General features: G+C 35.9%; 1 protein-coding gene across 1 annotated transcript in view; it reads left to right on the forward strand.

Moving 5' to 3' along the window:
- The window catches only part of MYCBP2 (MYC binding protein 2), a 174321-nt gene that overhangs the window by 146223 nt on the left and 1264 nt on the right, over positions 1-26834 (forward strand). The window contains 27 exon segments of the mRNA XM_036387571.2: positions 282-451; positions 1190-1434; positions 2113-2138; positions 2141-2279; positions 3943-4100; positions 4514-4713; positions 4991-5140; positions 6314-6474; positions 7081-7237; positions 7837-8061; positions 8670-8735; positions 9953-10192; positions 10333-10431; positions 11076-11156; positions 11750-12016; positions 13404-13687; positions 13821-13917; positions 15738-15857; positions 17454-17555; positions 19225-19353; positions 21829-21961; positions 22185-22288; positions 23432-23620; positions 24164-24271; positions 25274-25483; positions 26086-26193; positions 26400-26565. Of these exon segments, the coding sequence (XP_036243464.1) occupies positions 282-451; positions 1190-1434; positions 2113-2138; positions 2141-2279; positions 3943-4100; positions 4514-4713; positions 4991-5140; positions 6314-6474; positions 7081-7237; positions 7837-8061; positions 8670-8735; positions 9953-10192; positions 10333-10431; positions 11076-11156; positions 11750-12016; positions 13404-13687; positions 13821-13917; positions 15738-15857; positions 17454-17555; positions 19225-19353; positions 21829-21961; positions 22185-22288; positions 23432-23620; positions 24164-24271; positions 25274-25483; positions 26086-26193; positions 26400-26565 (4134 nt within the window).

Raw genomic sequence — 26834 nt, forward strand, 5'->3', positions numbered from 1 at the left:
TGCTTTGGATAAGTTCTTTATAAAAGAACTTATTAAACCATTAAACCTATAAAACCATTTGTAGTTCATTTGTATTCTTTAGACACTGGTGGGACACATGGACAAGAACAGAGAAGAACCTTGTTTTGTAACCAATTCAGACATACAGAAAAATAAAAAATTAGGCCAGGAAAAGGCATGCATCTTCCTTTCTTCCCTCTTCATCCCTCTTTTAGAGCAATAAATAACAGAGTAAGAATCCTGCATTTGAAATCAATTGTTCCCACCTTTCCCCCATGTAGGCTGTGGCCGCTATGCAGGTGGCCAAGGGTACAACAGCATTGGGCACTTCTGTGGAGGATGGGCTGGGAATTGTGGCGATGGTGGCATTGGAGGGAGCACGTGGTATCTGGTGTGCGATCGGTGCAGAGAAAAGTATCTCCGTGAAAAGCAAGCGGCAGCAAGAGAGAAGGTATTTTCAGCTCTTATGTTTAACTTTCTATCTGATTAGTAGTGCTGTCTTCACAACTTGAAAAGAAGGGCTAGTTAAGAAATTTGGACTTTCATAATTTGGGAATATTGTCTTACCCTCATTGTTAGGTTTAAGATAATGAAATAGAAACTTCACTGTCTTCAGACCAGTTTTCTTCCCTTCAGATAATAGTGTGCTCAAATTTGTAAAGTAATTTTATTTTTTATCCCAGTATAACCACAGGATTGAATGTAATAACTTTAAGTATCTGTCAGTTTATTTAATTTTGAATGGTTTTATTTATTTGCTAAAATGAGGGCTGTTTTAACTTCATGTTTATAGTTTTTTAAGTGATCCCAATAATCCAGATCGTTGCATACAAGATGCCACTAGAGGTGTTTTTAATGGAAATAGTACAAAAGGTGTTTTTCTTGTAGTGGTCTTCAAGGACTAATTTGAAATCTTGCTCAAAGTATGCAAATATGTTGATGCTAATGATGCTAATTTAACTTTATTTTTAAACTAAACTTTTTGAAACTATTTGCACACAAAATTAATCTTGAGGCAAATGTCAGAACTATCAACCTATTAAATGTTTGCGAAGGTAGGAAAGTAATAGAAATGTGTTTTGTCATAGGAGGCATTTTACAACAGGTAGAATTCAGCAGCTCTATTATGAGATAGGTCATCAGGTTTTCCTGTGGTGAATTCAATTATGCCTTATTTAAATCTATCTAGATTAAGCAATCTAGGAGAAAACCAATGCAAGTTAAGACACCTCGTGCCTTGCCAACTATGGAAGCTCATCAAGTGATTAAAGCCAATGCACTGTATTTACTGTCGCTGAGTAGTGCTGCTGAGCCCAGTATCCTCTGCTATAACCCTGCAAAAGCATTCCAATCTCAACTTCCCAGTCTAAAAGAAGGAATTTCTGAAGACTTTCCCATTAAGATGCCATGTCTCTATCTACAGACATTAGCAAGGTAATTAAAGGACATGTATGAATATTGATTTTAACACTCATCTATGGAGAGTATTGTATAAAATGGGTGTGTAAACTAAACTAAAGCTTACATAGAAAAAGACATATTTTCCTAGTTCTTCATGATGTTTTTTTCTTCTGTCTGTTTTGATCCATGATCCTGTTCAATCTTTTAGATTGTATTTTCTCCTAGAGTCAAATATGCCCTAGTAGCTTTCAGCTAAATATTTTATAACAGTTCAGTTTCTGTCCAAAGAATTCAGAATTTTCCAAAGAGTTTAACTTAGTGTGTTAGTAGCAGACATATGTGCTACTTTTTTCTCTTCACAGTTAAAAATAATAAAAAGGAAACCAGAAGACTTGGGCTTTCTTGGAAATTCTTAGTAAATTTCACTGTAGTGTCTCATGTTTATGTTGGGTAGACTTTTGGACCTAAAATACATTCTGGAAATGCCTACTAAAAGACAGAAAAGGGTGATCCCCACTGCCTGTTGGTTGAGAATGCCACTCTATCTTCCATGAACATTTCAAAGTCACAACAAGCTTAAAAGCATTAGGTAGGTGAAGAGTACATGACTAGCATTGGCTGATGAGGTGTATCAGCAAACAATTTTTGTGTATGTTTGTGTTTCAGCAATTTTTAATCCTAATTCTAATTTAAAAATCTCATTTGGTGTAGACATCATCATGAAAATTTTGTTGGGTACCAGATGACAACCTGTTCCAGGATGAGATGAGATACTTGCGGTCAACTTCAGTACCTGCGCCGTACATCTCCGTTACGCCTGACGCAAGCCCAAATGTCTTTGAAGAGCCAGAGAGTAACATGAAATCTATGCCCCCAAGGTACTTCCTTGTAATTCTAGGTGCTACATACAAATGTTAAAGCAGTAGCATAACACCAATTAAAAAAAAAAAGGAAAACATTGCTGCAGTTAAGAAGCTAAAGTATCAGATCAGTTTCTGAAATGGCAGCATAAAAGCCAAAAGCCTATGAAGCTGTAGTTAGGAAATTTTCAGTGGATTATAGCATATCAAGTGTGTATTTTCAACTGTTAGCAGTGAAGTATGTTTGAATATGTAAATATGCAAGGAATATACAAATCAGAACTGAAACTTTTTACTGTACTTCAATTACTTGTCTCTAGAAAGATCCTGGGTTTACAACCCAAATACAAAAAAAATTTGTTCAGTTGATAAGGACTCTTAGCATACAGGGAAATTTATCCATAGCCTCTATTTCAGGCCTGCTTATTTCCCCATAGAGAAAAATTCTCCAGAATCTACAGAACTGAAGAAGTGATCTAAAGATCAATAATCCAAGGACTGTAACTATTGCAAACTCTTTGAAAATGTAGCAGGTTTTTTTGACTTTATATCTGTACTTTACCACAACTGATTGAGTGCAGGCTTTTTGAAAGGAAGTAGCTGCTGTTCTTTCAGGATTTCATTCTGAAGGGAAGCTTGAACAGGAGGAAATTTCATTGCCTGACACTTTTCAAAGCAAATGCTGCTGCTTTGTTCTGTGGGACATAAAAATGTCAACGAAGAAATGACAATGCTGTCTAGGACCAAGAGTGCTAGATGGTTTCTGTCAGCTTAAGCCACTTTCTTGTCATGTAATGTTTACTGTGATCTAATTCAATCAGGTATAAAAATTTTTGTTTCACCAGGGAAAAAATGGCTCTTACTATTAATAATAGTTCAGAATCTACTTAGCTGCTCAGTGTTCTCAGATGTCGGTGATTCCTCATATTATAGTGAGGATGTAATGGAGAGAAAATTTGCTTTTTATCTGTTTTTATTCAATTTGTTGTATTTCATACTGACTGCACAAATAGTTTATTGGAATACTACAATCTATAATGTAGTCTTTTCAGAAATAGAACTTTTCTAACAAAACTCCTTAAGAGTGCATCGTATTGGTATATTCCTTTATTAAAACTGTGGACACCATGGTCTCCTGAGGCCTATAGGGACAGCATAAGCTGGGAGTCCTTCTGCAGACTGTAAGAAGTCCACTGAAGGTAAGGAGTAAAACATGTCAGAGGTATAGCTGTAGCAATTCAAATTTGACTTTAAGGCTAATGATGTTAGAAACGATTACTTCACATAAAGTTCTAAATTTCAGTTGGCTTGCGTATTAGTAATTCACTTCATAGATGTTTTCACATGCATTCTCAGGAGAAGTTTGGTCTGAAACTTCAAATTAGGCATGATCTGAATGTTTTTATTTCTCTAAAAGAAATATCTAAATTCTTGGAACTCATCATGTTCATCATTGCATTTGTTTATAAAGCACTTGCATGCTTTTTCACCATGTGTAATTCTAATATGTGCTCCTTCCTTTCCAGCATTTAAACAGTTCTTAGGTACATAAGACAAAGTTTCATGCAGTAGTAACATTGTGATTATGAAATGCATGTATCCTTATTAATTATTGGTGTATGATTCAGATACACTGTATGTATTTGCTAATGAGTGTATTACTTCACTGATTTCTTTGTAGTTTGGAAACCAGTCCAATCACAGATACAGACCTTGCAAAGCGCACAGTCTTTCAAAGATCATATTCAGTTGTTGCATCAGAATATGACAAACAGCACTCAATTCTGCCAGCACGTGTAAAAGCAATCCCCAGGAGACGAGTCAACAGTGGAGATGCAGGTAAGAGCACAAAGAGCAGAAGCAGGGAAAAATGATTCAAGGATTTGCAATTCTTTTTGGAAATTGTAGACAAATATATTTTTTATAAATACATGTAGTGACTTTTTAGTTATAAAACAAAATAATAGTAAACAGGTGTTTGGTAATCAGCACAGAATTAGCCTAAAATTGGATTAGGATTTACTGTAATTCTAAAATTTATAGTGCATCTTCTGTGCCTGTTTTAAAGTGAAGGTGGTATTTTCTTTCTCAGTTGAAGCATCATTTTTCCATATTGCTTTTTTAATGCAGTTTTCTCTCAGAAAAAAAAAATAATTTCTAAAAGTGCTTTATTGCTTTTCATTTTTACTGTGGCTATAAAATTGAAATGCACAAGGAATCTAATGTATGCATATTTTTATGCTTTTAAATAGAAGTGGGGTCCTCTCTCCTGAGACATCCATCTCCTGAACTTTCTCGGTTAATCTCCGCCCACAGCTCTCTTTCCAAAGGAGAGAGAAATTTCCAGTGGCCAGTATTGGCATTTGTAATCCAGCATCATGATCTGGAAGGACTTGAAATAGCGATGAAACAAGCCTTACGGAAATCTGCTTGCAGAGTCTTTGCCATGGAGGTATTCATGTACTGATGGCTCCTGTATGATTAAAATAATGTGGCTTTAAATTCTACTTTGGAAATTTGTTTTAAGATTATGCTCTGTTGGCTGTACTATAGTTGTCATCTAAATAAACTGTTTTAGCTACAGAGCAATAATGTCTTACTTGAAGACTTTTGCATTATTATTTGCCTGTCCAAATCATCATCACCTTCTTCAATAAATGGTCTAGGAAATAGTTTTACTCCAGGTTTGCTTAACCAGTTGGTAACTCCTTGTATGTAATTTGTTTTAGGCCTTCAACTGGCTTCTTTGTAATGTCATTCAAACAACTTCTCTTCATGATATCTTATGGCATTTTGTGGCTTCCCTGACTCCTGCACCTGTAGAGCCTGAAGAAGAAGAGGATGAAGAAAATAAATCAAATAAAGAAAATGCAGAACAAGTAAGTGAGGTTCTGCCAATTTTGTAGGCAAATTAGAAATACTTCCATATGAAAAACAAAACTCCTTAATCCTCCCTCTGTGAAACAGAATCTTAAACTGTAGTTGAATTCATTTTGTAGACATAGATTAGTTTTTCTTCTGAATCATCACTTTCTATGTGCTGATCAATCACGAGGTCTTCTAAAGCAGCATTTTCTAGTATTCTTGGGAAATAAGAAAGCAAAAAAAGCACAAGCACATTGCTAAATTTAAAAAAAAAGTTGCTTTTTATTCCTCCTTTGCCCTGCAATGAGAGAGAAGATAAAATATTTTTTAGAACCACTTTGTGGTTTGGCTTACTATGTCTTTCCGTGTTCTAAGTCCATAGTTAGTTATAAAAAGCATAGATAATTTACGTACTGCTGTGTACGTGTATGTATATAAATAAGTAAGTAATATTATGTGCAATAGGTATACTTAATTCAGTGATTTAAGAAAAATCTATAGTTCTGAAAATGTAGCCTGCAAAATGGTACAGTCTAACATCCCATACTTCCAAAAGACATCTACATACAACCTATTCTCTAGACTTAGCTCTGATTTAAAATATTATCATGTCCATGATGAATAGCTCAGAAAAAATCATGCTAGTGTTGTCAAGAAGTCAGGATAATCTCTATCACTTCAAATCTCATCCAGTTTTGAAATTAGTTGTTCTGAAATTAGTCTTTTCAGCAGTGTAACCCTGGTACACTGCTTGTCTGATACTGACACACCTTAACTAAGAATTATTATTTTCACAGCTCTAATGAAATGCAGCAACTGATAACATCAGCTTAGTGATCAAGTTTGCTATGGGTGGATTTTGCTGCTCAGATAAAGTTAGTTTCAACTGCTGGAATATGTTATTTCTTTCTGGTTTGTTTCTTTGTTTTCGAATTATTGCCATATAATGTTTCACATCTTTAAATCATGAGAAATATGTGGCAGTATACAACACGCTTCTCCAATTCCCTCTTTGAGATTCGTGCGTAACTTACTCCAAAAATTCTCTGACAGGAACTGCGTTAAGTTCACATTCATTGTAAGATTGTTGCAGTTACTCTTAAAGCAAACAGCAGAAATGTTTTTGTGTACTGAACCTTTTGTCTCAGAAAGTCTGTTAATAACACCCAGATTGCTTTGCCCTGTAGGAAAAAGACACACGAGTGTGTGAACACCCTCTGTCGGACATAGTGATTGCTGGGGAAGCTGCTCACCCCTTACCCCACACTTTCCATCGCCTTCTTCAGACAATCTCTGATCTTATGATGTCTCTTCCCAGTGGTAGTGCATTACAGCAAATGGCCTTAAGGTAAGCACAAATCAAGCAAATTCTTGAAAAGGCTGGAAATGTTGTTTAATTACAGGTTAAAAGATTTTGCAATGTAAACAGGATGCTTGAAAACTGTGTGCCAGAAGGGGCACATCTGTCCTTACCACTAGGAAGGAGATACATAGAAGACACTTAAGTGTTTATACATATAAACAATAGTATAAAAGACTTTGTATAGAGTAATGTACTTTCTTCTAAATTCTGTACAGTGTCCACTATGAAAAAGAAAACATCTAACAGAATAATATGGAAGGATCTGTGTGTATGTGCATGGCTTTTTAGTGCCCTTTGCTCAGAAATCTGTCACCTGGATAGTATCTTTAAACTTTGAGATTTTTTCTGTGTATTTGTCTCAAAGACAAAAAATGAATAACAATGGTTGCATTTACTATTACAATTCTAAGAAAAGTCTATTCCTGCTTTCCTCAAAATGGTGCACTAGAAACACTAGAGATCCTGCAAAATTTGAAGTTAAATGTTTCTAGAAAATAGTTTGAGAAGCAAGAATGTGATTAATAGTTTCACGGGTAAGTGATGTCTTTTGCCAACATTCAAAATTTCAAAGTCAACTAAATGTATTTTCAGGTGCTGGAGTCTTAAGTTCAAACAATCTGATCACCAGTTCCTGCATCAGAGCAATGTTTTTCATCATATCAACAATATTTTGTCTAAATCTGATGATGGAGATAGTGAAGAGAGTTTTAGTATCAGCGTTCAGTCTGGTTTTGAAGTCATGAATCAGGCAAGTATTGCAGCTCTGGCTCAGAAGCAGAGATCATTTGTGAGCAGTCTGTTCTTCCAATGATGATTCTCTTTAAATTAAAAGATTCCTTATTGCAATGTCATAGTTTCTTGAACATATCTCAGTTTAGGATCTTATCCCTGCTCTCATATTTAGCTTTAGAGGTTCAAATATTGACCCTTAGCCTGTATATCACTCAAACCTAAATTTTGGAGGAGTGCTTGTTTGCAAGTGAAGTTTTTGGGGAATGTCATGGAGTCGGTTAACTTTTTAAATATTGTGTACTTTCAGTTCTTCTTTGCTTACATCTTTTTCCTTCTGTTATTCTGAGGAGCATGAATTAATACTTCTGTTTAATATTTTTAAATGCTTTCTTCCATTTAGTAATATATTTAGGCATTTGCTAATATATTCAGCTCTTAGCTATTAATGTTTCCTTTGGCTTAAAGCACTGAATAATTTGAATCAATGAAGGACAAATTTCTTGGAGAGCACAATGTCAAAACAGAAATGTCTGTGTGGTTTTAAAAATTGTAAACCATGCCCATGTATTTGGGCTTACTCTCAAGTATTTTAAAACTTGCCATTTGTTTTTACAGGAACTGTGTATAGTAGTTTGTCTGAAAGACCTTACCAGCATTGTTGACATTAAGACATCAAGCCGACCTGCCATGATTGGTAGTTTAACAGATGGGTCTACAGAAACATTCTGGGAGTCAGGAGATGAGGACAAAAACAAAACTAAAAACATCACCATCAACTGTGTAAAAGGAATCAATGCACGTTATGTTTGTGTTCATGTGGACAATTCCAGAGATCTTGGGGTAAGAGGAAAATAAAAGTGTCTCTCATAGAAGGTGCATAGTCCAAGCTGTATGTGTTTATCAATGGAGATGTGCTGTTTTCTTTGTCAGTTCATAATTCTAATGCAGAAGTTCACATTTCAAAGTGAAGTTTTTAAGTCCTGTGATTAGAAAGCAGGAACTGTTACGATCAGACCAGTCTGTCTGAATTTACAGTTACATAAAACTGAAACTGGGAAACATAATTCTTAGTGGGATGTTCTATTTCAGATGCATTTTCAAACATTTAATTCTTTTAAGTTACTTTTTCTTGCTCATGGTTTCTGCAAAAGCATTGAAATAAGGAGCTGTCATAAAATCCAAATTTTCTAGACCTTTTACATCCTTTTTTATTGATCTGTACAGTCATGTTACATATATATCTGTATTTCAACTAAAGCTTTCAATACAAAGAGCAGACTGTGTTAGAGAGCTGTGTTTTGGAATTCTTTGTCCTTGATTTTCATCATGGGGGGTTTTTTGTAATGAAGCAATTTTTTATATATGTTAATATATATATTAATACAGAAGAAGTAGTCAGAAGTGTCTCAGTTAAAGTGTTTCATTCTTATTTTGCTTGTTTGTTGCAGAACAAAGTGACCTCCATGACCTTCTTAACTGGCAAGGCAGTAGAAGATCTCTGCAGAATAAAGCAGGTAAACATCTTAACAGTTGACACAGAAAAATTGCTGTCATTTTTTGTGCATATATCAGAGATTTTTCTGAGCATATAGTTTCCATTTCTTACAGTAGATAAATTACTTAGCAAATATCAGACATCATAATAAGCCTTGGAAAATACTGTATTATTAATGACAGAATTCAGTTATGTATACTGACTACTGATCAAGCTTTTACTCTTCTGCTGAAATAGAACAGGGTTATGTAAAGTGTTCTTTAAATTAATTTAGTTTTAATTACTAAAATATGGTAACTTATCCTTTCAGCTGGAGGTTTCCCAAAAAAACTCCCAGAACACAGGCAGGGACTGATTCAGCTTTGCTTCCTCTTTGCTCTGACACTTTTCCAACAGCTTTTTACCTTCCAGCACACCCACATACTATATCCTGTCTCATGGTATTCAAAAAATAAGTTAGCCTTGTCTGCTGCAGCACAGTTCAATGCAGACTCTGAGAATTAATGTAGAAATTGGCAAAAACAAATATTAGCTTGATCATTAATGAGCCTGTGGATAGGAGAGAAGGGCTCACTTGGCTCAGGGCTTGGGTTTCTCTGAGTAGTGATGTGAGGCACTGCATCCTATCAGTGCTTGGTTTCCAGTAGTGACACTGCAGTTTCATATGAAATATATGATTTCATATAGCATTATTTATGTTGTTTTGTTTTTAACAGTACTTATTTTGAAATCCACTTAATGTGATACAGTTCATCTCCCTTTTTCACAGCTAAGTCCTGCATGTCTTGGTGTAAGGGTAGCAAATACTGACTTCCAGAGAGTAACAATTTCTTTGGCAGCGGTTTGTGTGAACAGAGATGAAATAATTTATGAAATGATAATTGTGTCTTATATTTTCATTTAAATTATAGAGGCTGTTTTTTTTTCCTAAGAGTAGTGTCCAAAGACTAGTTTTAAGAGTTGTTGTTTTTAATATATGAACTGTTGCTTTGAGGATAAAAGAGATAGGTAGGCCACTATTTCTAATCAGCTTTACAGATAAACCTGAAATGGCTATATGTCGCTTTTTAATCTGAACTCGAGAGGTTGAATATTTTTATCATTAAATATAGGTCTTACTACTCAGGTTGAGATTTTCATTCCAAGCACAGTATTTGTTACAGTGATGTATATGATGATAGGTGACTTTTTGTTTGATGTAATGTCAGTTTCCAACCTTATATTCCTCTTTAATAGGTAGACTTGGATTCAAGACATATTGGCTGGGTAACAAGTGAGCTTCCTGGGGGTGATAATCACATCATCAAAATTGAATTGAAGGGTCCGGAGAACACACTAAGGGTTCGACAAGTAAAAATTCTTGGATGGAAGGATGGTGAAAGCATTAAAATAGCAGGCCAGATTTCTGCAAGTGTGGCTCAACAAAGGAACTGTGAATCTGAGACACTGCGAGTATTCCGACTTATAACATCCCAGGTGAGATTTTAATGAGGTGTTGTTCACAGTGAAAGTTACTGTGAATTGTAGACTTTAAGTGCTTTATGTTTTAATGGAAAATGTCACAGCTGCACAAGTTTATCTTTGAGATATGCTGATTATCGTTGTCTTTCTTCCAGGTATTTGGGAAACTTATTTCTGGAGATGCTGAGCCAACCCCAGAACAAGAGGAAAAAGCACTGTTGTCATCCCCAGAAGGAGAAGAAAAAGTACACAATGTATTTATTTGTATTCTATCAATAATACTTTGCTGAAAAAAATTATCCAGGATGATTTTCAGTATTTGTTCTGTTTCTTTTGCTGCATCATTTTTAGATCAAAACAGAAGTAAAAGGTTGCAATTGCTTATTTTAAATATCATAATATTTTAATACTATACATAATATTTTTAATATTTTAGTTTTTAATACTAAACCATAGTGTGTTTTTTTAAAATAAATTATAACTGAGGCATATGTATTTAATGGAAACACCATAGTAATGGTGATGCAAATTATGCCTACAATTAGAGAAGTACTTAACAACTGTAGTAATGGTCAGCCTGAAAGTCCTGGCCATTATCTTTTGCTTCAAGAGAGGCTCTGTTAATATGTTAATATGAAAAAGTATGAAGAAACTGCACTCCACTTGTTTTGTCTATTATTTCATTTGATGCTTAAATTCCTCTCACAAAGAGAAAGTTAATACATTGATAAGGTATTTATTAAGCATAGTTAAATTGATCTTGGTTATATATCTTCCTGTAAAAAAAGCTACTAACTTATAAAACGCAGTTTGTTGATACATTCCATGTTAATTGCTGCAGTAAGTGGGAAGTATTCTTGAAACTTTTGATCTAATATTAAACATGCTTTTTATGAAGGCAACATCAGATGCAGACCTGAAGGAGCACATGGTAGGGATCATATTCAGCCGGAGCAAACTGACAAATTTGCAGAAACAGGTTTGTTCCTTTTGAAATTATTTGAGGATTAAATATTGGTATCTTTTAATAAATAAGCTCAATTTCAGTGAATATTGCTATAAAGATTTGTTCAATAGTAGAGCTGTTGATTAATTTTGTAATTTTTTTAAGCAGAATCTACTCTTCTGTCACTCATCTTAGCAAACATTGTAGTCTTCTAAAAATGCTTTTTACCATGCTATTGCTTCTAAAATTTTTAAGCTTTCTGGTTATTAAACTGAAGAAAAGACTATTTTAAGAAGTGCTTTTTATTTCTGTGTCTTGAGTCAATGTATTTCTTAGGGGGTTTATGTGGAGTGGTTTTTTTGGCCTGAATTCTATGTAAAAAGTAAATTAAAAGACAGGATCTGAAATAAAATTAAAAATCATTTCGATTTAATTTTCCATAACATAGATGAGCAAACTCAGCATTTTATTCTTCATTTGAATTTATGCTAAAAAGTAATTTAAGCACAGGCCAAATTCCACGGGTTTCCTATTTTAGCCATACTTGTGGAGGTACCTAAACCACAACGTTTTGCACTCGCTACAAGTTTTTAAGAGCTGCCGTGCGTTTGGCTTCTGTGTGGCAGGTGTGCGCGCACATCGTGCAGGCCATTCGGATGGAGGCGACGCGCGTGCGCGAGGAGTGGGAGCACGCCATCTCCAGCAAGGAGAACGCCAACTCGCAGCCCAGCGACGAGGACGCCGCCTCGGACGCCTACTGCTTCGAGCTGCTCTCCATGGTCCTGGCGCTCAGCGGCTCCAACGTGGGCCGCCAGTACCTGGCCCAGCAGCTCACTCTGCTCCAGGACCTCTTCTCCCTGCTGCACACGGCTTCTCCCAGGGTGCAGAGGCAGGTCAGTGCTGACCGCTCCTCCAGTGCCTTGGTATTGCTGGAATAGTGTCTTCGGAGTACTGAAATCATGTGCTTGGAAAAAATACAGGATTTCTTTTGGGAATTGAAGTGCCAGGTTTTAGGGTGCTTGTTTTTTCTAATGATTACATGGTAGAAATGTCTGTCAGATGAACAGCACAGTGATTTTTCAGTATTTCCTGGTATATGTATATAATGCCCATGTAGCCTGTGTAGGCAAGATGAGAAGTTTTTAATTACCAGAGTCTGTTGCGGGTCTGGCATGAGTCCTTAGTGTCTGTGTCACACTACTACCCTCAGGCTCTAAGTGTAGTAGTGTGGAACTAGACAGCTTCTTTCTACTCTTGGTATCCTCAAGGTGAGTTTTAATATCTGTTTCTATCTGAATTTGAGTGTTGTCTGTGTGTATATATAGTTATATCCACATACTATATAAACATGTTTTATATATATATATGTTTGTTTAATAATGCTAATAATATATAAACATATAACATATTTGCATTAGTACAGTTAATGCACTATTTTGCTGCTAGGTGCTGTGCCTTCTTCAGATGGATTTTAAGTTTCTGTTGCAGAAGTTTTTGTCTCATACTCTTTATTCTTTCTTCTACTGTTTTTGATCTGTTAAAATCTCACATCCCATCTTGCCTGGGGGCAGATACTTAGTAGTTGTGATACATTGCAGATATGTAATGGTTTTTCAAGAGTACATTGAGGGCTTGCAAAATTACATATGAAATATTAAGTCCTTAAGCTTTCATCAGCTTTCATGCTGATTTGGACCAAACTTCGCATGACACATGCAATTTTAACCCCAGCTTCACCAGTTGGTAAGGTTTCAAGACAATTCTTGTTGGGTCCAGAGCTATTGACACAGCAAAAAAAATTCCAGTTAGGCTATCAAAAGGGAAAACAAAGGCATTGGAAAAGAGTATTATAATTCTCAGTACTTCAGGCAAGTTCTTTGTTTCCAGAAGTCCAAAGTGTCTCTAACAGTTCTACCACAGTTTCTGACATCTCAATAATGCATGTGAAGTGGGTACCATGCAAGCAAATCAAAGCTGTACAAACATCTGTACGACTCTTATCCTAAGTCCAGTACCAAACATAATTTTGTTAGCATGTGGAGACTAAGTATTGAGTGAAATCAGTTTTAGACTCTCTGCCTTGTCTTGCTGCTTACATTAATAAATGCTTCGTCATTATATAGAAATATTGCAGAATTTCTAACAGGAGTAATTAAGTACAGCAATTAGATTGAGTCCTTCTAACTGAAATAAATTTGGAAGAAGGACTTCATGTGATTTTGCTTGAAAGCTCCAGCTGTCTTGGTAAGAACTGTGGTGTTCTGGTTTTTTTTCCTCCAGGTAACATCATTACTGAGGCGTGTTTTGCCTGAGGTAACCCCCAGTCGCCTGGCAAGTATTATAGGGGTGAAGTCTCTTCCACCAGCAGATATAAGTGATATAATTCACTCAACAGAAAAAGGAGATTGGAACAAACTAGGTATCTTGGACATGTTTTTGGGATGCATTGCCAAAGCTCTCACTGTACAGCTAAAAGCCAAAGGAACTACTATCACAGGGACAGCTGGCACTACTGCAGGAAAAGGAGTTACTACAGTCACACTTCCAATGATCTTCAATTCCAGGTTTGTTTCAAAATATGTAACAAACTACTACAACCTCCTGTATGCTGAGTATGTACACTATTTCTTTGTGCTGGATTTTGACAAATACTAACTATTTGAGTTTATTTCATCTATTACCATTTATCCTTTGCAGCTATATTCGGCGAGGTGAAAGTCATTGGTGGATGAAGGGGTCAACACCTACCCAGATTTCAGAGATCATCATTAAGCTCATTAAAGACATGGCAGCAGTGAGTTTTTATTCTTTAAATGTGGATGGTATTCAAATATTTCTGATAATGAAAAATACATTTCTTTTATAAATTCTGTTACAGTTAGTATCAGATTGAGCTGTTAAATGTTAATTGGTCTCAAGAAAAAAGACCCATACAGTTTTCTGGATAGAGTCTAGGGTTAAAAGCAGTAGCAACTGAGTTCTGCTTCTGATAAACAAAAATCCAGTTTTGAAACAAGTTTTTTAAAAAGTTGCTCATAGTAGAAATTTAAGAGATAAACAGTAATTGCAGGTCATTTTCTAATATTATTAACTTTAAAGTTTAATTTTTAAATCTTGAGCACTCAGAACTTTAAGTCAAAAGTAAAACTTATCTGTGAAGTAAAATTAACAGCATTGTTTTCATGTAACTGTGTGTAGACTTACTGTACAGATTTTCTGGTTGAGATTGACTTTTTTTAGTCGCTGAAATCTACACTTATAGTTACTTACTACTTTATTTATCTGGGCATAGTTCTGCTTCAGACAATTTTTTGGCAGAAAAATTGAAGAAAAGTGAATCAGCTATTTCCCAGAAATAATATTGGCAAAAGAAAAAAAGGTTCTATATATGTTTCTGGGAAAGGAATTTAGCTAGGAGGTTGGGGTTTTTTTCCTTAATTCTGCACCTATTTCAGTGAGATGGTCTAAATGACCCAGATTTTCCTCTGTGAATACCCTTTGAAAGGTTTTCAGTATCTTTGAATGAAAGACCTATTTTCTAAACCATTCACTGTGCTTGGATTAAGGAGGTTCCTTCTCAAGGTTGCTGAAGCTGGATGGGAGTTCTCCCTGTTGATACTGACTACAAGATTTTAGAATCTCATAATCGAGAAGAGTTGCAATTAAAGTCTGTGTTGGAAAAGTTTTTTTTTGAAGCTTTTTAGAGCTGCTAATTATCAGCAGGGTGGCATCAGTGTAACTATCCTCTTCATGAGAGTTACAAATGTGATTCCTTTCACATAACATTTTCACCATTTGGAATGTGTAGGTACCTGTGTCTGAGTTAGTCACTTTAGCTTCCTTTTTTAGAGTCCAGTGAATCTCAGTTATGTGTCACCTTCAGCATGAAGTTTAGGACTTTAGAGATGACAATAAGAATTGAAGGATGCAGCAGCCTCTGAATCAGAAACTTGAGAATATGAGTCAGTGCCACAGGCTCAGAATGTTAAAGATTGGAAAGTGTGCTGTGGTTCTGATGTTTGTTGTGTACTCCTATTTATTTCTTTCTAATACAGGAACTGTGGAGTCTATTCAGGAGGCTGAGCTAGGCATGTGAAGCTAATTTTTCTAGGAACCCACTGTGATCTGTGTGCTGGTTACAGTCACTTATCTGACTGTGCTCCAGCTCTGCATCTTTATTTCTCCAGAAGGGGTGGAGAATGCTTTAGGAGAAGGACTCCCCGTTGTTCAAATCATATGCCCTCTACCTATTCCAAGTTAATTATTCCAGTAGTTGCTCAGAGACAACCTCAGTCACCTCAGTATTTGAGGGCTAATTTTTACCAGATGTGTCTGATTGGAAAATCAAGGCCAGGTTAGATGGGGCTTTGAAGAACCTGGTCTTGTGGAAAGTGACCCTACCCATGGCAAAAGGTTGGAACTAGAGGATCCTGAAGATCCCTTCCAAGATAAATTAGGTGTTTTCACAGAATTATTTATCAATCATCCCAAATTTCCTCTTTTTCTGTTCTAACTTGAGATACTAACCTAATGTTTTGTAGCAGTTCTAATTACAATTTTATTTGCTCTTAAGGTTAATAAAAGCTGTAATAAATTGAGTTTCATCTTGAACAGGGTCATCTGTCAGAAGCTTGGTCACGTGTGACAAAGAATGCTATTGCTGAAACCATCATAGCTCTGACCAAAATGGAAGAAGAGTACAGATCACCTGTGAGGTGCATTGCAACAACCAGAGTAAGAACTTCATCAAACTTACCATTAGTTCATTGTAAATGTGCAGTAGGAGCCCATTCAAGAACCTTCTTATATGTCAGAAATACACAACCCAAAACTGAATTAGAATTAAATGTGCATCTAGGGAATCTCAGAAATAATGAAGAATAAGTGTGATGTCTGTATATATTTGGGGGTTTACTCTTTAAATAATTCTACTTGAAGTTTGTCACACTTGCTTTACACTAAATGTGAGATCATCTGTGTGGAAAATTGCGCAATATGTATGTAGCTGTGTTCTTTCAGCTCTCCAAGCAGTTATTATAAGTTGTTTGACTTCTAGGTAATCAGCTGCCACATCTTAAGGCTATTATGAAAACACTCTAACAGATGTTCTCCAGGACAATTAAGCTAAGCTTCAGTTGTGTTTGTCTCAAAAAATGTTTGCTGAGTCCTTTATTACTGACATGGTGTAACCTGGCGGTTTTCGTTTCTTGGCATTTACTTTGTCTGTGAATCTTTTATAGAAACTAAGGACTATTTTAACCTTAACAGATTGCTTGAAATACCATGAAAAGCATGTTTGTAAATTATGACATTTCTGCTGTCATAGGGAGCACAGATTTTAGTTTCTCAAGCTTAACAGTTACATGTAAAAGTAAAAAAAAAAAAGTTTGCAGTGGTTTCAAACATTTGACACTCATATTGTTTTCCATCTTAAAAGGATGTAGCAGTTGATCTTTTCATCATTTTTGTTACTCATATAGTCTCTTCTTTCTGGAGGTCACAGTCTTGGACTACCACTGGCTTCTGCTGTTGTCATATTAGTTTAATCAGGTCTTAGAGGAGCCCTGAATGTCAGCCCAGCTGCTCCTGTGACTGAGTGTAGTTCTGTCATGGAGATGGGCAGTTTTGGGGGAGAGTCCAGTAAAGTTTCTCAACAAAAACAATTCTATTCAAATCAAAGATTTGATTAAAGATTGTTCCAAAAAGCAGCTGTCAAGTGCCTTTCAGTTTTGTTTGCAGTGACAAATTACCCTCATGTAGCTCATCTGTTCAGGATTTCCCTCTAGTCAGTGGAGAAGAAGAGAGAAAAGCTTCCTTTGACTAATTAGCTGAGAACCCTTTTCTAGGTAATGCCAATTGCCCTATGCAGTGAGGAGGGAATAGGGAAATCAGTCTCACTGTGCTCAAGTTTTTGGGTGGTTGTTTTTTGGGATTGATTTTACTTTTATTAGTCTGTGTCCTTGAATTTCTTCTTCTCCAAAGCCTGCAATGTTTGGGTCAATGTGCAAGTCTGTATTTGTCATATTTCTTCATAATGTGCTTTGGTTGATCTTTCTTTGCTTTTTTCTTTCTTGTGTGCTGACTACTGTATTTATAATCATAAAGTGACATACCTGAAAGGAACAAGGTAGTTCCCAAAAGTTAAGTCAGCAACACAATAAAACTTATTTATTTGGGAAAATCAACTTGCATTGTATGAGCAGGCTTCAGATAACAGTAATAGAGTTTGCAAGTAACAGTGACATTCTTATCTGACAAAGTTTATCTCTTCAGTATTTGGTTTGATTTTAATATGTCTAAGACATTTAATTCTACTTTGCCTTTCAATAGTTGTGGCTGGCCTTAGCATCCCTCTGTGTACTTGATCAGGATCATGTTGATAGACTATCCTCAGGAAGATGGATGGGAAAGGACGGGCAACAGAAACAGATGGTGAGACTGAAAATCATACAGTTTTGTGTTTATTTTGATATATTCACTCATCAAAGAATTTAATGATAGAGAATGGTAAAATTGGCCTTTCTTCCTTCCATCCCAGTGGAGATTGTATATATGTTTGAAGTATTTGTGTTCTAGATAAGTATTGCTCAGAAAACAGAAATTCCAATTTAAAACAGTAATGTTGCAATTCTGCCAGTATTCAGGATGAAACAAGGCCTTCCTAACACCTGTGGCATGAGTTTTTTAGTAGATTGACTCTGTTTGTACAGCACCCTCTGTCAGAGCTCTTTCTTTGTCTTAATCCTTGTCACAAAATAAAATCGATTCTTCTGTGTTACTCAGTAACTACTTCTCTGTAATTTAGCTTCCTCTTCCCCATCTCACTAGAGAATGATTACCCCAGGGAGAAACTCCTTCTAACTGAATTTAGTAAAACTACCATTGACTCAGAGGATTTATAAATTTGATATGGAATATGATTCTCTCAATACTTTTCAGTTGACAAAATGCCTATACTTTTCCATATGACAAAAAGCTTGTGATTTTTTAATACCATATTAAAAAGAGCTGGTCTCTCTAAATCTTGGTTAAGTGGATCCCTGTGGTAAGCAAGGGAAGGGTGTGCAATAGCAACCAAGCATAGTTAGAGCAAAGAAGCATCCAAAGCAGTTTAGTGTAGGTAGAAACAGAATGCAGGAGGCATAGAGCTGCAGTAGCAGCAAGGAATAAAACTCTGCTGAGACAGAAGCAAACACAAAGGTTTCTGAGGTGATTAAGAAAGTCAAAGGTCTTGGAGATGTCAGCGGAGCAGCCAAGACATTGTTAAGCAGTTATTCAAGCTGCTGAACCCAAGCATGAAATTCCCCAGTCCTGTTCCACATCAGGATATTCAAATGTTGAGGTGAACTGTGTGTCTCCCTACCAGAACTGCTGTGAGAGAACTCTGTTCTAAGTTGCATGAGAGTATCATGGAAACCATGTGTTACAATGGACCATGTATGACAATGGAAACTTGTTCTCAGAGATGTGCATAGTCAAAATCAGTTGTTGAAGTCTATTTGCAGGGATATTTTGAATTGCAAGGAAAACCCTGCTCAATTAAAAAAAAAAAATTTGTCAGTAGAGCAACTTAATTTTATGATGGATTTTGAAGTTTGTTACTTCAACCATACTGTCTTTGAGGTATGGATGACCTACAGCTTTGTTTAGATGTTTGAAAAGAGTAAACATACCATATTAAAGTAATGAAGGGTAAATACCATGCCTGTTGACTGACCTGAGTACTCATATCTCTGAACTTTTCTGTTAACATGCCCATAACCCCTTGTTACCACATAAACCTCTTCTCAGACTAGTTTAAACTAATGTCTCAATGTTATTATTGAAAAACACGTTTTTTGTACATCACACAAAAGAAGAGATGAAGAGTATGAGGAAAAACTGATGTCAGAAATTGAGGGGATTTGTGTCAAGGAATAATTGTTTATATACTGATTATTTTAAAGATAGCATTAATAGTCCAAGCAACCTCTTTTTCCACTTTTATAAATTGGAGGGGAGGTGTAGGGTGTGTGACTGAGGGGAGAATAAAAACAAATGCTGAAAGGAAGTGAAGGACTTAATAAAGAGGAATTATTTCTTTTTTTTTTTTTTCTCTCAGCCAATGTGTGATAACCATGATGATGGTGAAACTGCTGCAATCATTTTATGTAATGTCTGTGGGAATTTGTGCACAGACTGTGACCGATTCCTTCATCTCCATCGGAGAACAAAAACTCACCAGAGACAGGTAGAGTATACATGGCTCCCTGTTGTGTGCATATTTATATAAATAAAATAGAACCAAAAGGTAGTAGCAAATACTGAATCTGAAAAAGGGGTTATATTTTATTTTGGAGATGGGATAGATGTGTTTCCAGTTAATTCTCTTCAGTTGTTTATGGTTACGTTCTCATGTCCTTTTATCTTTCACAAAGATTAGAAAATCTTGGAGCAGCTCCTAATTCTAGTTCTTGTGCTACATCAGCTTTTTCTCTCTTGTTTTTCTCTCCTGGTTAGGAATGCTTTTTTAGGAGAATTTAGAAGCTGCATAGACTTTCTTAAGTATATGTTGAGTCTTTATTCCTGTTAAATTTTATCTTCTTTACTACTTCTGTCATAGGAGTCAGTGCTTGTCAACCCCTTCATTTCTAATGTATTTGTATTCCTTTTTAATATCCAGGAAGATGATTTGACAGCAAATATTTGTACTGGTTTCCTTATGAGTTTTCTCTTATTTTTCAATATTCCTCTAGCTTTCACTGTGTTTTAAAACACAAATAGATTTTAAAACAGAAATATGTTGCCTTATCCATAAGCTTGAAAATTTCCTGACTTCTTTTGAGTTTTTTTAGAATTGAAACTTTGACTAGATATGAGTTTTTATAACTTGCTGTGTACTCTGCTAATTATTATTATTCTGTGGTATTCTTTTATCCTTTGGATTTTTTTCTTTTTGTCATTGAAATTGATGTTGAAGATGCCTTTACTTCTAGAATTCTTGAACATTTCCTCTTTCCTGCCTCTATTCCTCATTTATGGTTTGTTGTGATCCTTTACTTTCCCTTTTCCCTCTGACTACTTATATTTGTACAAGTATTAAAATAATAAATGTCAGTAATAAAGTTACTTCAGTGAAACTCAGTCCTCTTCTCCCTCTCCTACAATGCCTCTATATTCACTTTTAAAGAAGATGATCATGTCTCCTTAAAGTACATTGTTTTCTGTTACTGAGCAGCCTTGGAGTGCATGAACTGAACTGGTTTTGTTTGCTTTTAGGTGAAACTAAAAGCAAATCAAAAGATAGATGCAGAGACACTGCAAATGGTCGTTCAGTGCAAGAGATAAGCTGCTGTAGAGCACACGTGGTGTAGATATCAGACCTTTGGTACTGAGTTTCACTCTCCAGTGAAACACTCCTCTCTGGTGCCACAGCATTTGCAGTGTAGTCTCAGTCTGGCACTGCCATGGGTGTCTATTATCTTCTAGTTCTCAGCCAGAATCTTTGGGATCCCCTTTGAAATTTGCCTATTTCATCATCCTAATATCATTTTATGTCTACTCTTCTGTCATGGCACAGCACAGTCTAGTCTCATTCATTTTTCTGATTTCTCCTATATAGCCTGTTCAGATTACAGTTGATAAAAAGTAAGTTCTTATCTCATAGAAAACCTCGTATTTTTCCTTTTATCTGTCCAAAATAGCTACTTACCAGATTTTCCTGTTTACTTCTAAAAGCATGTTTAAACTTCTGCTCTTTATTCACCACTTCTACCTTTACATCTCATATGTTAAGCCTCTCAAATTCAGTTTCAATTCTGTCATGTTCCCTCTGTCCTGTTTTCTGTTTGCTTCCTGTTCTTTGTCCAACTTCAGTCATACATACCTCTTTAATGTATTTTCTGTCCCCTCCAGAAAGGACAACCTGTAAGTTACTCAGATGTGCTTATGTGAATACTTTGTGAAGCAGTTAGAGGTTTTTTTCCCTGATTCTAGTAAAAATTGGAGTGAGCTGTATATATCCATACCTGGGAAAATTCTAACTTTCCTTGCATTACAGGTGAAACAAATGCAAACAGAACTTCCTTCAAAGCTTGGGAAAGGAGCAAAAGAAGAGACTGCATGAAATTCCCTAAGGATCTCTTGCAGTTTTTTTTAATTTGCAAAAACTTTATATTTTCCTCATTGTAGCCAAAAGTATCCACTATGTATTTATATGAAAGTCAAAAATACTAATATTACACGTTTCTATAATTGTTACTCTATAGTAGTTGTCATGAAGACCCTAATTCTCAATGTTGCTTTGATAAACTACTAGCATGGTTATATGAAGATATTTCTGATGTTATCTTGTGCTTTTAATATTCTGTGGCCTACTGGATGTGTTGGGTAGGAATTATGAAGTCCAAGATCTGTATTTATTAAATCAGGAAAAAAAAAGTGCAGCTCTATTCTTAGCATTGCTGCACTGTTGTTTCTGCACCATGTTAGATCAAGAGTTAATTTTATTCATTTTTACTTCTAAAAACATGAATCCTTTATCATGCATATCTGCAAGATGTACGAGTTACGGAATGTATAAAAGAAAAACAACTTGCAGTAGACAGTCTCACAGAATCTATAAAATACGTGGTCTGAATCCAAAGAGAGAGCAACAAAAATTACAGAGATAGGTCTATGCTCTAATTAAACATGCCATTTAGTATCTGTTTGGTTAACTTGACAGGTGTTCAAAGAAGAAGAAGAAGCTATCAAAGTTGATCTCCACGAGGGCTGTGGTAGGACCAAACTTTTCTGGCTGATGGCATTAGCAGATTCTAAAACTATGAAGGCCATGGTGGAGTTTAGAGAACAGACAGGTAAAACACAACTGTTACTACTTGCTCTTTATCCTGATTATTGTGATCCTCACCTGCTCTAGGGCAATGCTTTTAAATAATAATAAAAGTAGAATAGTTTAGCTGCATAAGAATTGCTGGCTTTCTGTTTGTTTTCTGTGAATGCTGCTTTGATGTCTGATAGAGTATCAGTCCCTTGTGTTTCATTGGAACATTTTTGGCCTTGTTCTCTCTTGCACCATAGGCAAACCTACCACCAGCAGTTCTGAAGCATGTCGGTTCTGTGGATGTAGGAGTGGAACAGAATTATCAGCAGTGGGAAGTGTTTGTTCTGATACAGACTGCCAGGTGTGTATTAGCAAGTATCAGTCATGATTAATTACATAAATAGAAGAGAGCATAGAATGAAATGGGTTTCTTATTTTGAATAAACCTTGTTTATCCTTGTGGTCCATTTTAAATCAGGTCTGTCATATAAAAAGGTTCTAATATTGAATATTACCATTCAAATACTTCTGAATTTGTAAATGTTTATTTTAATTACTGATTATGAACACTAATAGTCAACTTACATACTGGGTAGTTTCATTATTATCTTCAAAAGTACCTCAAGTTTTCACAACAGCATTGCAATTATAAAGTAAACTACACACTGTCAGTATAAAGTCAAATGTACTGGAAAGCTTGATAAAAAGTTTGCTCAAAAGCCTGTGTATTATGTGAGTTGCCAGGTTTATCATCTGTATCCACGTATCCTGAGTGCTTCTGTGTCCTACACTGGGTGCAATTGGCAGAGGGTCAAATCATAACCAGTTTCTTACTTTGCCTTACCTGTTTACTTACTTTTCTTATCTGTTTCTGTCAAAGTGAAGCAAATTGGTCATCTTTTTTTCTCTGTCAGCCTGTGAAGACATATTACAGTTCATTAATGAACTGTTGAGTAACAGTTCATTACAGTTACTTAAATTCAGTTCAATTTGTTGCTAGCTTCTGGGTAACTTTTACAAGTTTTCTGTTTAGTAGGAATGGGAATTAAGGTGGTTAAAAATCCATTTCCATGTAAAATCACTTTATGCTGATTAATGGTTAGCTTATAGTGTATTCTTAAGAGTGAGTTACTTGAAACTTCTCCAAAATCTGCAGAAATCTTAAAGGCTGTTAATACAGGTCAGCAGTATTTATGCAGGAAGCACTCAATATATAAAAAGCACACAGGATCAAAGAACAGTTCTCTTTCTATTGAAAGTTTTAAATTAGGGTTTCATTTTTAGCCGTTTGCATTCAAAAGCAGCTAGGTAAACAAAGGAAACATTGTTATTTCAAGTACACAACGTTCAGCTTTTCCCAAGTACCTGAGGCAGCAGCCAATATAAACCATGATTCTTCCATCTCAGTTTATTGCATGGACCAGCAGTCCTTCAAAAAGCGACACTGTCAGAACACTCAGTAAAGGGGAAGAGATGATTAACTCTCTACTTGACATTTGTTTAGGAGTACGCCAAGATTGCCTGCAGCAAGACACACGCCTGCGGTCACCCCTGCGGAGGCGTGAAGAACGAAGAGCACTGTTTGCCGTGCCTGCATGGCTGCGATAAAAACGCTACAACTCTGAAACAAGATGCTGATGACATGTGCATGATCTGCTTTACTGAAGCACTTTCAGCAGCACCAGCTATCCAGGTTTTTTGTTTGTTTTTTTCCCCTTCTAAGAGATTACTGTTACAATTGTAATGTGTCGTATGAAGGAAGTGAAAATATAAAGTCTTTCAAATTATGCTCTTCAAAATTTGAAAACAGACACCGTAACAATAGTTAAGCTACTTAAAGTTTTATTTTTGTCTGACATTCTATTTCAAGAAAGCAGATTTGCTTTCAGATTTTGCTAGACATAGCAGTTTGCTATGTCTACTTTATTAAAATACATGGTATTTTGTAAAGGAGTAAAACAACTGAGGTAATTAGTTGATATAATTCACATGTATTTCATATATCTGTAGGTGATCTTGGTATGGTTATGATTTTAATGCCCATTTCATGTTCTTTCTTGCTGTTAAGAAGAAAATAGGGGTCTTCTAGGATTTCAGATTAATATTGGAATTGATATATGTTGCCCCTTAAAGGCAAGTAACTGGTTCTACTTTAGTGGTTAATGTAACTTCAGTATTCACTTTAGTGGTTAATGTAACTTCAATATTCACAATATTCACTTACTCTTTTCTAAAGCTGGACTGCAGCCATGTTTTCCATTTGCAATGCTGTCAACGAGTACTAGAAAACAGGTGGCTTGGTCCAAGGATAACTTTTGGGTTTATGTCCTGCCCAATTTGCAAGGTAAATGAGCTATGTGCCTGCCAAAGTCAAGAAACTTACCTGATACTTTCCTTTTCTCTTTTTTCTTTTTTTCTTTTTTTTTTTTTTTTTGTTAATACTGTATTGCTTGGTACAGTGTAAATGAGTTATACATGACTTGTTTTCTTAATTCCACTTGTCGCTGCATTGATGCATCTTTTGACTCTCTCCTACTGTTCCCTGAGGTGTCCTCTTAAAAAGAAAGCATAGGTCAGACATTGTCTTAATATTGTTTCATTCTTACCAACATCAGCTTGCAAATTCCCAGTATTGGTGATAATGAGGAGGGGAAGAAGTAATCTTAAAGCACACTGTCTTGAAACAGGAATTCTCCATTTTACTAACCATTTTAAAGCTGCTTTTTGCTTTTCCGTGTGAGGGCAGAGCCAAAGAATACATGTACTTAGTTCAGCTAAGTTGCTAACAATTCTTCTTGTACTCTAAAAAATTGCTGTAAGCAAAAGCACATGATAGCTGCTGGAAAGAAGAGCACCTTACCCCACCCTAGGAATTTGAAATTTGGGAATAGTCAGCCATTCTGCATGCTATGGTTCTTCTGTCATGTTGTGTTGTGGTAATTAATGGCAGTAGCTTGTGGTCACTAATTGATAAAGAACTGCCGTAGAGGACTGTCAGTCATTATGCTTACTTGCTGAGCAGTAAGCCAAAAAGGACCAAAATTACAGAAAATACACAATGAGAATGTTCCTGTGCTGTGGTGAATATTTCATATACTCTTCACCACCTCCCTGGCTGTTAGTCTCTTGGAAGGGTTGATGTTCCCATGTCACAACAGGCCATAGAAAAAGCATTCATGGATACCATTTTTACAGCAAACAGAGGACATTCTGTATCAGCTGTTTTTTGAAGTAGGCGCATATGTTTTTATGACATCTCTCATGCTATTTGTGCCTATAACACAAATTATCATAGCTGTTGGGATAAAGATGCACGATACTTTAATCAGCTTTGTTTTTATTTCAGAACAAAATCAATCACACAGTATTAAAGGATTTGCTTGATCCAATCAAAGAACTCTATGAAGATGTAAGGAGAAAAGCGCTAATGAGATTGGAGTATGAAGGGCTGCACAAGAGTGAGGCCATCACAACGCCAGGTGTTAGATTTTATAATGACCCAGCTGGCTATGCTATGAACAGATATGCTTATTATGTTTGCTACAAGTGCAAAAAGGTATGGTGGGATTTATTAAATGGATGTTACCATTTCACAAGTAATTTCTTAAAACAGAAACTATGTTTAATACATTGTGTATGGAGCAGAAAGGCAGGAAAAGATGTTGTTTATGTTGTTTACTCATAATTTAAAAAATCGAGTGTTGGGCTAATGAGATGTACACAGTATCTCAGCTAGTAAAGCTCAAGCATGTATACAGAGCAGCTCAGAAACCAAAAGCACCTTGAGTCAATGGCCACTTACAAGAAGGTGCAGGTACCTACTTCCTCCAGTACCTATTCACCTCAAGCTGCTACTTAATTCTGACACAGGGTTCATAGAGCATCCAAATGCTGTTCCAAAAGCCTTACAGTCACTGGCATAGAGCAGGGGATGTTGCAGTTTTTGGTCTTGTTCATCCTGAGACTGAGGGACATTTCTCTGAGTGCCTCCAAACCACGTACCTACAGAGTCAAGAGAGTTCAGAATAGTGGGAGGCCACTGAAATGGCAGTCATTTGTCATATTCCCCTTATAAATGGAATTGGTTAAACTGAAAAGAGTAGTTAAAAGAATAATTGTCTCTGGTTTAACATCCAATCATTTCTATATGCAATTAAGGCATATTTTGGTGGTGAAGCTCGTTGTGATGCTGAGGCTGGACAAGGAGATGACTACGATCCAAGAGAACTTATTTGTGGTGCCTGCTCTGATGTTTCAAGGGCTCAGGTGAGTAAATAACTTCTATTCATGTTTTTATTTCATTCTGAAACCCTGAGTACCTGAGCTATATGGTAATTCACAGCCATTTGTAATTACATGTATTGAACAATATTGTATATACTATTAATATATTGTACAGAATGTAGAAGTGAGTTGTTGGGATTGTGAGAACATGGCTGCTTCACTGACTGGTGTTTGCTTTCCTTGTTCAGATGTGTCCCAAACACGGTACAGATTTCTTAGAGTACAAATGCCGCTACTGCTGTTCAGTTGCTGTTTTTTTCTGTTTCGGGACAACGCATTTTTGCAATGCTTGCCATGATGATTTCCAAAGAATGACAAGCATCCCTAAAGAAGAGCTCCCACACTGTCCTGCAGGTAGGACTTTGACAAAGCAAATTTACCACACTGAATTCTGAAATAAATTACAAGCTCTAATTGATACTAGCTTTTCTTGGTGATATTTTTTTGGTTTTCTGGCAATGTCATTGCACTGATCATTTAAACATTAGGAACTTTGATAGAGAAAGACATTTCAATTTCCCTATACCAGGTCAGACTCCATATGTAGAATGGTGTGTAAAATGGTATATTGATAAAATTGACACATTATTAAGTGATGTATGTGTAGTTAGGTAGCCATTATC

The sequence above is a fragment of the Molothrus ater genome, chromosome 2 (genome assembly GCF_012460135.2).
Source record: "Molothrus ater isolate BHLD 08-10-18 breed brown headed cowbird chromosome 2, BPBGC_Mater_1.1, whole genome shotgun sequence".
Taxonomy (NCBI): domain Eukaryota; kingdom Metazoa; phylum Chordata; class Aves; order Passeriformes; family Icteridae; genus Molothrus; species Molothrus ater.